At 39.6% G+C, this 12,688-nt stretch overlaps 1 protein-coding gene across 5 annotated transcripts in view; it reads right to left on the reverse strand.

The window, feature by feature from the left end:
- Nucleotides 1-9,988: 9,988 nt before the first annotated feature.
- PHC3 (polyhomeotic homolog 3) overlaps nt 9,989-12,688 on the reverse strand; it is an 82,773-nt gene continuing 80,073 nt past the window's right edge. For all 5 annotated transcript variants that reach the window (XM_063442657.1, XM_063442653.1, XM_063442655.1 and 2 more), the window contains one exon: nt 9,989-11,349. In XM_063442657.1, coding sequence (XP_063298727.1) covers nt 11,195-11,349 — 155 coding nt within the window. In that variant the 3' untranslated portion in view covers nt 9,989-11,194. The remainder of the gene's footprint in view (nt 11,350-12,688) is intronic.

The following is a 12,688-nucleotide window of genomic DNA, read 5'->3' on the forward strand; positions in this document are numbered from 1 at the left end:
TTTATTTGCCCTTTTTTTTTTAGATGCAAAGAGAAGCTTTAACAAAAATATATATATATATCTTTATTGGTAAGTAAACATTTTTACATTTTTCAGATATTTAGTTTATTGCTCCCCTCTCATTATTATTATGGTGAAGGGGGTAGGTAGTGTTTCATTTTATTGGAGGGGTTAATTAGGGGGTTGGGAACTGCTAGTCACATAGGGTGATCTATTATTTTATTTTAATAGTTGCCACTGGCTGCTCACAGTTTGGTAAACATGCCCCTACTCACGGCATAGCGCATAGGGGCAGGAAGGAGATTTTAATTTCCCTTAAGCGAATATGGGGGTCATGTTGCACCCCATAGAGTGAGGGGAGCATGGGTGGGTTTAGGAAGTGGTGGGGAGCTCTGCTAGGACCTAGATCCAAACAAGAAATAAACAGGTTAAAAAAAAAAAGGTGAAATGGGGGACCTATGGGCATTTGGGGGTGACTAGGGGAACAATTAAATAAAGTTGTGAAGAGGGCTAAAAAATAAAATGGATGCAGCCATGACAATAAAATCATGACTTTACGTCATGTTGATTGTAAAATCTGGTAATTTTCTACTATATTCTACAGAATGAAATTTTGCTGATTTTTATTTTTTTATGGTTAAAAAGTTAAAACAGAAACAACAGTAATCAAACAGTTCTTTAATAAAGAAAACCGATAAGTGTGTGACATGACTCCAGGTAAACATGCCTTTGTTTTTCACATTTTCTTTCCTTCTCCTTTCTAGCATTTAACTCCATTGGGCTAACCAAACCAGGAAGCAACAATTGGGAAATTGTAACAAGGCTCATTAATAAAAGTGCTGGTTTCTTGTGGGTTTCTTTCTATCCAGTTTTCACCAAAAAAAAAAAAAAAAAAAAAGGCCTTACACAGTGGAATCATTGCACTGAGTCTGATTCTTAAAACAAGCTAGCAAGAAATGTATACAGTTAATGAAACACATGCAGATCTCCTAAAGATTTGTATGGAACAAATGTAGCCTAACTATAAACCCCAAGCCTAATTTACAGAATAGAAATCCTCTGTTTTTATATAATTGCTACTCCATTACAGTGTGACTTCTCTCATCATATTTGTACTTGGAGTGCACATTTACCCTTGGCTAGAGGTAGATAGCATCCAAAGTTGACCGTAGGCCTTTCTGCCAAGCCAAGTGCTTGAAACTTAGAAGTAACCACCCCTCACTTTATACATCATTATTTTTTTTTTTTTTTTTAATTCTTTATTTTTATTGTGCTGTGAATGAATAACATGCAGGCTCGTGGTGCCCCAACAGCATTCCTCGAGCTTATACACAGATAATACAGTTGGTGCATTAAGATTAACGGCACATTTTTATATATGTTAAAGTAATGCTGAGTAATTCTGTAGATTAGACCTTGCGAGTGGCAATAGCATAATATTAATTTACAAGAGAGAAATAGACAGGGCTGTCATAGGTTGCTAACAGTATAATATAAACTTATGTCTTAATGTCTAAACTACGCAGGCAAGTAGCCTCGCTGTGTGAATGCCAAGCCAATATAGGTGGGCAAGCTTCCCTAGCAAGCTTAGACATGAGATGTAGTAGTTATCTGGTACACTGGCTCAAATATGCTTAAACTTAGACACAAAAATAAGATAAAAGTAAAAGAGAGAGGAATTTAGGGCTAAGATGGGACACCAGCTTGGAATGGATGTTTAAACCCGGGGTGTCAGATTAATAGTTATAACAGAGTTAACTAAACAGTGACAACAGTCATATACAGCGAGATTGTTCTCGTTCAACATTGCTAGGGTGGTTTGTCAGCGCATTTGCGGTGTTATGTTGTGCTTTGTTACGTTTAGGCTGTGCCGCGTGTACTAGCCGAGTTCCTGGGTTAGGTGGCCGTTTGATTAGGTATCACCACCTTGTCGTATCAGCGATGCGTACGTGTGTGTCCCGAGTAAGGAGTCGGGTCGGGCCGGTCCGCACTCGGATATGTTCTTTATGTGGTTATGGGGCTGTTGAGCGCTGTGTCGTTCCTGCGTGGCTAACTGTTTTCCCCCTTCGCTGTCTGTGCATGGGCTGTGTGCCTGGGAGTAACCCATATCGGGTGGGTGGTGTTATCTGGCTGGAGCGATGTGTCTTCCCTGTGGGCTGGAGCCTCCAAGGGTATTATGTGGGGGTGTGTTAACTAGCTGTGTGAACGGTATCATAGGTAGGATTTCAATTGAAATTAAAAAAATGCAATCGAGATAAACATGGAAATAAGGTCAAGATAAACATTGAAGTTAGCTTCAGCTAAACTAGGAAATTAAATACACTTTAACATCCAAGTATACATCTTGCACATGTTTTCTGTTTTATCCATCTCTTTAACGTTATGCTATTCAAACTTAAATCTGCATCAGACATAATGCTAGGTAGATACAGTTATTGGAAGGTAGGCTGGGTAAGCAGTGAGTTTAGCATGCTTAAACAACATTTGTAAGGTAAGCGACCAATGAGTGAGACCCCTCTTGTGCTAGCCAACATTAAGTAAATTTAAAAAAAAGAGAACTTAAGAGTCAACAGTCAAAATGGTTGCGGGTATTCAATCGAGGCATATTGGTAGCGTGGGCGTCCTGCCTTGCATTAGGTCTTAGTCTCTGTGGAGTCAGCCAATGCCTTGCCTGTGCTGGGTGCTTCTTCTCGGCGTGTGTGAGCTCACAGCTCCTATGATTTGCGACAGCGTGGTGGTCGGTGAGTTTAACAGCCGGCTGGCCGCGTGTAGTGCTGGTTTCAGCTGCCTTGGGTCGGGGCAGTGCCGGGTTTGCCGTATTGATGCGGACGGCTTTCTGGGTCTCTCATCCCTCAGATTGGTCTGTCTGGTCGTGCTGGTTTTACCCCTCCGGAGCTGACGAGGGTGTCGTGTAGGTTTTCTCCGCGGTGTCTTCTGGGCCCTGGGTCTCGGTCTGTGATTGGATCCCCTGCAGCTCGGGTGTGATCCTGAGGGGGCTCCCCGCTGATGCTTGGTAGCCACAGGCGTAAAGGTAGGAGGAGCACCCGTTTCTCTCCGCTGGGTACCTCGTGGTGGGCTGCACAGCTCAACGGCAGTCAATGGTATATGCGCCCGTAGCTGCATTCTGGCTTCCAATTGCTGCCAGAATGAGGTAAAGATTGTATTTAGTCGCTGTTCGGTTTCCAGCCAGGCAAGTTGTGCACAGGCTGTATCCGCCATTTTAGGAGGCTGTTTGGCGGGAAGTACCGGGCTTGTTGTAGTGGTCGCTTTCCCACCGCTTTGCAGGGGTATCTTGCGGGGGTAGACCGGGATAACCCCCACCGGTCCAGAGGGGGGGGGAATGGGGCTCATGGCTTGAAGCTTGATTGGTAGTGGCATAAGGGGAGCGGCCGTCTCTCCAGTGCCTGTCATCCAGGTAGGCCTCACCTTTGTGCCGGGTGAACGGGGTTTGATATGCCGCTGATTTGGTATCCACATGTACCCCTAGTGTCACTGCATGTTGGGTGGCCGTTCTCTATACATCATTATTTAATGTAAAAAAAATATAAAAATAGTGCTCTTGCTACCAGAAGCCTCCTGTCAAGAACCCAGCTGTCTTCCCAAAAATCTGGTTCACAGAGGCAATCTTGCCAGTAAGGGTGTCAGCTGAAATGTTTTAAGGTGGACTCCTGTCTCACACTCTGCTTAGTTTACCTGTTGATCCAGATTACTTTTTAATTCAGCTCAAAACACAATAGTCTAGCATCTTTCATTGTTTTTATATCTACCTATAATTAACGTGTCAAGCAGGTCCTGCATGTCTCTATAGCTTTCTATTCAGACATAATTAATTGCTGAGCTTAACTACATTTGTCTTATATTTCAACAGTTAGACATGTTTGAAAAACCTGGTGATCTTGTTTACTTAACTTAAAAAAATGCCATGTCCCTATGTTTGTGTGATCCTTGTTGCTGATACCATGGCACGGCAAGCCTGATAGCATCTTCATGCACTGCAAAAATAAATAATTAAATATATTTTTACAAATAGTGCTCTCCTAACCAAGAATTAGCAAAACGTATCTACATATCCCAGTTCTTTAATTTATTCTTAAGGGAGTTTTAAGCATATTGTTTAACCGCTTAAGGACACATGACATGTGTGACGTCATGATTCCCTTTTATTCCTGAAGTTTGGTCCTTAAGGGGTTAAATCAACCAGGGCTTTGACATATACAGTTAAGCACTTGTCAAAGTGACAGATGTCAGTGTGCCCTCTCCATCCCCATGTCCTCCTCCAACACTTCTTATGCATCTCTCGTTTTCCAACTTGTGTGCCCCCTCCACACACTCACTGTGTGTGCCTCACCATGCCCTCAATGTGTGTCCCTCTCCATGTCTCATTCTAAGCTCTAATTCTGTTCCTTTTCATGACTTCATTATCTGACGCTCTTCATTTCGTATTGTATGCTCCTTTTAATGCCTTCATCTATTTTACTGTATTAAAAAGGGTCAATCCAGTCCTTTAAATGAATAATGCACATCATGTAGGAAGGCTCATATCATATGTTGTATTGTCTTGTTGTCTGTTGTGACTTGCTTCCATGAGGTAGGTAGAAAAGAAGAATTACGCCTCTCTGCCAAGAAACTCTAGTTGCACACTTACAGCTCCAAGTACTACACTTCCCCACAGTCACCAAGCCTTACAGCATATGGATAGCTGAATCACGAAGAAGCAGATATGAGTTTGTAGTTAGTAACATGAAGATGAAATTGTAAAAATTACATTAATTTAAAGGGACACTATAGTCACCTGAACAACTTTAGCTTAACCAGGCTAGCGGTATTCCCGAGCGTGACTCGGGGTTAATTTTCGCTGCCAGAAGCGGTAACCCCGAGTCACGTTCGGGGTAGATAACAGAGCTGGCAGCGGAGTCTCCTTACCTTCTCCTTGCGATCCAGCGATGTCCCCGCGCTGTGATTGCCGGTGAGAGCCCCGGCGGATGCCTCCATCTGACTTCCTGGTTCCGTCTCTGTGAGCCGCAGAGGCTCATGGGGGCGGAACTGGGCGGGTAATTTAAATGTTTCAAGCATAAAAGTGACACACACACATAAAGTTAGGTGATACAGTGAAATCCTGTCAGATTACATTGTATCACCTCAGATTTAAAATTTGATCATCCTACACTGCCCTGCCTGCCCTTTTTGCTGTAATTTCTGCCCATAAAATACATTTTTTACCATGGCATCAAAGCGTCACTTTAGCATCTCCAAAGCGGGTTTGGATCAGATGAGTGACAGCGGCAGCGACACAGAGCCCCTCGCAGAATCGAGCGACTGCGATAGCGATTCGTGGCAAGATTCGTCATCCGACTCTGACAGTGACCAGAGAAGTGGCGACAGCGACGATTCTGCACCCGAGCTCAGTGATGTGCGCACTTGGTGCCTTATTGATTGCGGTATGGATGAGGTACCGCCGCCAAGATTTCCGTTTATTGGATCACCTGGGATTAAGGTAGACGTTGAGCACAATGATCCTTTGGCATACCTAAAATTATTTCTCACAGATGACGTCATTGAAAAGATTGTCACGGAGACAAATCGCTACAACGAGCAGCAATCAGCTACTCTGCATAGCAAGTTTTCCAGGAACAGAAAATGGGAACCGGTATATTATTTATTAGATTATAATTCATGATTTTATGTTTCGAACTTTATCACATCTGAGAGTACTTTTGGTCAGGTTTAAGAAAGTAATTACTGGCCTACAATACATAACACCAAATTTCCATGCAAAAAAATGGTACCGCTTTTGGTACAAAATTCCTGACATAATCATACCGCCAGGGAGGTTAATGAAGCAATTTTGGTGTATAGAACATGCCCCTGCAGCCTCACTGCTCAATCCTCTGCCATTTAGGAGTTAGATCCTTTTGTTTATGAACCCTAGACACACCTCCCTGCATGTGACTTGCACAGCCTTCCATAAACTCTTCCTGTAAAGAGAGCCCTATTTAGGCTTTCTTTATTGCAAGTTCTGTTTAATTAAGATTGTCTTATCCCCTGCAATGTTAATAGCTTGCTAGACCCTGCAAGAGCCTCCTGTATGTGATTAAAGTTCAATTTAGAGATTGAGATACAATTATTTAAGGTAAATTACATCTGTTTGAAAGTGAAACCAGTTTTTTTTTTCATGCAGGCTCTGTCAATCATAGCCAGGGGAGGTGTGGCTAGGGCTGCATAAACAGAAACAAAGTGATTTAACTCCTAAATGACAGTGAATTGAGCAGTGAAATTGCAGGGGAATGATCTATACACTAAAACTGCTTTATTTAGCTAAAGTGATTTAAGTGACTATAGTGTTCCTTTAATGATGAATAACAGATTCTCTTTTAAAGATATATCACCTCAAACAAAAGAAAAGTGAAACACAAGATGCCTATTTGAGTCACGTTATACCATAAATTAAAGTTTGTAAATATGGTCAACAACCACAATGGTACTCTCCCCCCAAAAAATTCAACTGAGAAATTAGCCCACTTTTAGCGGGAGATGGATTCCAGGGAGCCGTTGCCATACTGAACACTAGTGAATTAGTTTTTAGACAAATGAAAAACCTATATTGGTTACGTCAGAGAATGCTGGCATCTTGGGTCAAGTCCTTGGACTTTATGCTGACCTAGTTTGGGCAAGCTCAAAGAAACTCTGTGACCAGTGAAATTTTGTTGATAACTATTTTATTAACGGTAAAGAAATATACACTGAATATGTAAGAATGCAATAGTAAAGTTCTGAACCATTTCACATCCTGCAGGACACAAGACTCTCTAAATTAGCTTAGCTTGATAGAAAACTGTCATAATTTTGTCTGAAAATAATAGATTAAAAAGTAATACCGGCATAGCCTTGTTGTGTCTTGTTTTGTTGTGAATACATAGAAGTCAAATTGTTTTAGTGCATCTTTTGCTATATCCTTGTTCCATGGGGGCAGCCATCTCTAGCCTTCTTTAATCAAAAGTAGCATTTATAAAAGATCACTTTCCACCCTTTGAAGATCTGAAACGGAGATACCTTCTGCTTGTGCATGCTGTCAGGATTTGTAAATGCACACTAGATCTGGATTACCAGCTCTTGCGCTTGAAACATAAGTGGCGCTTCTGACCAAATAAAGCTTACAGAGTTGGTCACTACATGAGAATTGCTAGGAATTTAAATGTTAAATTTAAAAATGTTCAGTATAGCCGAATTAGAACCATTCTCCAAGTCCATTTTATTTCCAGTTTGGCTATTTTAGCTTTAAATTTGAATTACTGGCAATTCTCACTATAGTGAAAAACACTGTGAATGGAGGTCATCCACATGAAGTACGGGAGATACACACTTTAAGAGTCATTTACTTATATGTACAGATTACAAATGATACAGACACAGGCTATATAATACATATATTATTTTCTTTCTTTTATTTTAAATAAAAAGGATGACATAGAAACATAGAATGTGACGGCAGATAAGAACCATTCGGCCCATCTAGTCTGCCCAGTTTTCTAAATACTTTCATTAGTCCCTGGCCTTATCTTATAGTTAGGATAGCCTTATGCCTATCCCACGCATGCTTAAACTCCTTTACTGTGTTAACCTCTACCACTTCAGCTGGAAGGCTATTCCATGCATCCACTACCCTCTCAGTAAAGTAATACTTCCTGATATTATTTTTAAACCTTTGTCCCTCTAATTTAAGACTATGCCCTCTTGTTGTGGTTATCCTTTACGACAGTTATCCTTTACCTATAAATAAAGGCTTGCAACCACACTCATTGATTTATAAAAGGCTTTTACTTGGCAGATACTCATACTAGAATCTACCTTTATAATACACCACGTCATACAAAATCAGTTTATTGCCAAGTCATCCATATAAATGGAACCTTTTATTTGGGCTTTTTTGATATAACAGAGTAGAGTCATAAGAAGTACTATTCTTTAGTTTCATTTTTACTGCAGTCCTGAAAAAAAATCATTATTATAAAATGTAGAAAATAAAGATAAGTGTAAATATAACAGTTACAAGTAACACACGTAATGAAATGCAGACTGGCGGCCAATGACTATATGTATCTATGCGGGTTCTAATTCTAGCACTTGCTAAAGACACATTTTCCATTTTTTTCACATTGAAAGGGTAGACATTTTTTGTGTAAGCCATGAAGCTGCGGTGCAATACAACACAATGCAAAACTATAATTTGAATTGAGCTTCAAGGGACACTATAGTCACCCAGACTTCTTCGTCTCAATAAAGTGGTCTAAGTGTAGTGTCCAAGTCATATTAAACCTGCAGTTTAAAACATTGCAGTTTTTCAGGAACTACAATGTTAACATTGCAAGTTTAAGTCCACCTCTAGTCGCTATCAGTATAACAGCTACTAGAGGTGTTTCTGCTGCACTGACCAAATAAAAGTCGGCCATGTGACAAGGAAGTTCCCATAGGAAAGCATTAGGTCCCCAATACTCCTCTGTGAGGAGCATTGGATGGTACATCGTCGGAGAAGACTATGCCTTCTCTGTGATGTTTCAGCAGATGAAGAGGTTAGCAGCCCCAGTGCTGAAAAAACGGTATAAAAATCCTTTATTTTCTTAACATTTTATTGCACACGGGGTGTGGGACTTCACTACAATTAGGGACTGGGGCACTATAGCATTAGGAATACAGATCTGTATTCCTGACGCCATAGTGATCCTTTAGTAATTTCGATAGACATTTAAAATAAGAGGACGACTTGATTATGTAACTAAAAAATAAATATTTTTAGTTTTTGTTGAAGAGAAGCAGATTTGGACCATTTTGATATGTTTAAAATCCATAACATGCTGTGCAGAGTGCCGCCCAAGGAAAAACCCTCTCACCTCCTCCACGGTCTGACTCGCTGGCAACTCACGCAGTGAAGAGGAGCAACGGAGGGCTGAAGCTGTCAGGGCCTACCCTCCGGCCCCGCCGACGCACATCCACGCAGCATCCCGGTAAAAGCGACCCATGCGGGAGCAGAATACGCCATCGGAAAGAGGCAACCTGGGGAGGATGGCGACTGGGGGAGTGGAGCCCAGGAGACTCCGCGGCTGAGGTCAGCAAGGACGTACATCCTCAAGAGACGATGCACAACAGCAGCTGTCCTGCATTGATGCCCAGCAGAACACAGCACACAGGGGTCGCTGGAGCTCTGTCTACAGGTGTAGGGTGAGCACACCTCAGCACGCAAATATTGGCACTCAGACGGCTGGCGCTCGAGCCCAAGTTAACCCTACCGTTATGCGCTCAATGGGACAGTACAAGTATTCCTGTTCAGTGAGAAATATGCAGCAAATGGGGAATGCGTCACACTTTCAACAGGTGATGGAGCCAGCGGTACTAATGCAAGGCCAAGAACCTCTAACCGCATCAATGCTTGCAGGCGCCCTGCCACAAGAGCAGAAGCAAATGATTGGTGAACGGATTTATCCACTTATTCATGAAATGCATGCAGGATTAGCTGGAAAGATTACAGGAATGTTATTGGAGATTGATAATTCTGAACTACTTCATATGCTAGAATCTCCAGAATCCCTCCAGTCAAAAGTAGAAGAAGCTGTTGCGGTCTTACAAGCACATCATGCGAAGGATGGATCTCTTAAAAGTGGAACATCTATGAAATAAATTATCTATACCAGTCAGGAGTATTGTATATAATCGTATCTTTAAGCTGTTAGTTTACATGGGGTGCACAGTGAAAGGCAGGATAAAGATATTGCATGTATTGTATGTTTTCACTAGAAATTACAAATGTTTCCTTTTGTGTTTATGTAATATTAAGATAAGATACATTGTATTTTGCAGGCATAAACCTCAATCACAGAGATTACAGTATCTACAAAAATTAATTTGAGGGTATTTTTGTTTATTAAAATAAAATTGCAAACAAAAAAAAAAAAAAAAAAAATCCATAACATGTTCTTCACATAATGATGTTTTTTTTCCTGTCCGTGAAAAGAGCAGAAATAATAGTTGGTGGAAGGGTGCGAAACCCTGTGTAATTGAGATCACATCAGAACAATTAGCTATAGATACATATGAGTCAACTTAAATCGGTTTAAAAGCATCACCTCTACAGATGGTTTCACACTTTGGAAATAAGGTGAAATTTATTCTAAACAATCTACTGTAAATCGGTGAAATAATACATGCATTATCTTTACCAAGTATTTTCCATCATTTCCATACTGAAATAAGACTTAATTGAAACCACATTGATCATTTTAATATTTACAAGGGGGATAAAGTGTTACATATTCATAATTACAATATATATTTGCAATGAATATTTACAACACAATTAACACTTTTTTAAAGCAGAGAGCAAGTGTCTAAATGAAATATATTATTTATACTGTATTTATTGTAGTTTGTATAATAACAAGTATAAGACTTGTCAAATAGCTTATCTTTAAATAGTGGAAACACAAAGTTGAACAGCACTTAGATTTGTAAGTTAAAAGGTTAAAAATCATCTGACTTGCATACAAACAGAAAACATGGACAAAACTAGTATATCATTGTGTGTTTTTCTGAGATGGTGTAGTTTGTATCACTCTGAAAAGAAAGCAATACCAAAAATACATTACACCAGGTATGACATGGTTTATCAATAAATACATGGTAATTCGAACCTTGCAGTTTGGTAAGACAATACACCCAGGAAATAAAATAAGCAATTAGGAGCTAGTGTGTGTAGTGGTTAATACAATATTTTAGCATAGCAAAACTTAGAACCAAGTTTCTAGATGTGTTACAATACTTATGACAAAAGATCCTTGTAGGACAGGCCAAATGAAATGATATGAACCCAAGATTTCATAAATAAATTGTAGTTTGTTGAGAACAAAAAGAATAAAAATGTATATTAACTATGTATAATCAACACTGTAATAAAAGGAAAACCTTTAGGGCAAACGTATGTGTGTTTTTAATACCATCCTTTTGTCCAAGACGCTTTCATAATGTTGAGGGTATATGTAATGTAAGAATCTAGTTTGGCAATGATATTCATTAAAGCTGATGGACGTGAAGAAGCTTCACACACAGACATTTTACAAAGTTACAAAACTATGGATTCTGTTGAATGCAACATAAAAAAGTCACTACATATTCACAATCAATACTGTCAGTTCAGATCTACTCTTGACTAGGTCTCTTTTAGTAAATTAATCTGAGCACAGATCTTCAGCGCCGGTCCTAACTTAATATTCATGGTGCTCATCAGATGGTCTTCTTTTAGTAAGAGAAGAGCTTGACCATCAATCTCCTGTAATCGAAACTCATCAGCGATATCATGGCATCCTACAAGACAACAAAGACACATGGTAGAACAGTAATGAAGCATACAAACGGGCCTTTATGTATAGAAAAAGAGCAAATTAAATAGTAATTTAGGCTGAAAAAAAGAGTTAAGTCCATAAAGTTCAAGCTGGCCAATTATGTCTCAAAAGGGAAAATGCATTCTCGACTCCATAATGGCAGATTTCTCCTTAAATTAATAACCCACATACATGTTAAAAGTATCCTTCAATTTTCTGTTTGTTGTTTGTTTTTGTTTTAAAAACAAACCTTTAATAAAAAAAAACACTACAGATTTTGATAGGACAACCTCTTTAGGTAGATTATCCCATATATTTTTTGTTAATACTAGACAGAAAAAAAAAAACAGGAATTAGTGCATAATCCAACAACCCTAACACACCGTTTAACTCCGAAAACCATGATATATATATATATATATATATATATATAAACAAAACCGAAAAAAGGAGTGTGGTGCACCGTAACATGAAGATATATAGTGTGTGGAATCACAAAAATTGAAAATTACATACGTTAAAACATGCCTCTGAGTCAGAGTATAAATTGCCAGATATAAATAGAATCTTCTTAATATTTAATCACTTGAATAAAAAAAAAAAAACAACATAGTGTAAAACCACACACATATAACAAATAAAATAAGGACCTGGTATTATTTTAATAAATGTTTTTTTTAATAAAGCAATATATTTTTCCACCTATCCTGAGTTCGGCTCCAGTACCATTGGCAGTAAGGAAGTGGATTTAGCCTTCCACAGATCGGGGGAGGCACCTCTAGGCGAGTTACTCTCATCTATCTTGTCAGTTATACCTATTTTGCACACTTTTTCTCAAATATACAATTTTATACTATATTTGTTTTTTATATTGTAGATCCACAGCTGTATCCTCCATATTGTTTGTACCTATCTGATTTTCAATGTAAACACTGCCTTTTCACAAAAAAAGGCAGCATTTACATTGCTGCCTAGTAACACCTCTAGTCACTGTCACTCAGACAGCCACTAGAGGTAATTCATAGTTCAGTGCTGCACAGTTTGCAGCACCTATGTTCAGCGTCAACATGCTCTGCATGGAGGCGCTACATGTTCCCCATAGAAATGCATTGATTCTGATTGATTCTGGAGATGCTGATAAGCACAATGCGCAATAGCCTCCCAATGCTTTCCTGTTGGAAAGCATTGGCATGGCTGAGATAATTAATATTCATTAGCAAAAATTGGTCACAGGAACTACACTCACTCCCACCGGCCACAGGTGCTCTGGAACAGGACCAGCAACCCAACACGACAAGGCAGTAGGAAAGATTCCCAGGCAT

This window comes from Pelobates fuscus, chromosome 2 (assembly GCF_036172605.1).
Source record: "Pelobates fuscus isolate aPelFus1 chromosome 2, aPelFus1.pri, whole genome shotgun sequence".
Lineage (NCBI taxonomy): Eukaryota > Metazoa > Chordata > Amphibia > Anura > Pelobatidae > Pelobates > Pelobates fuscus.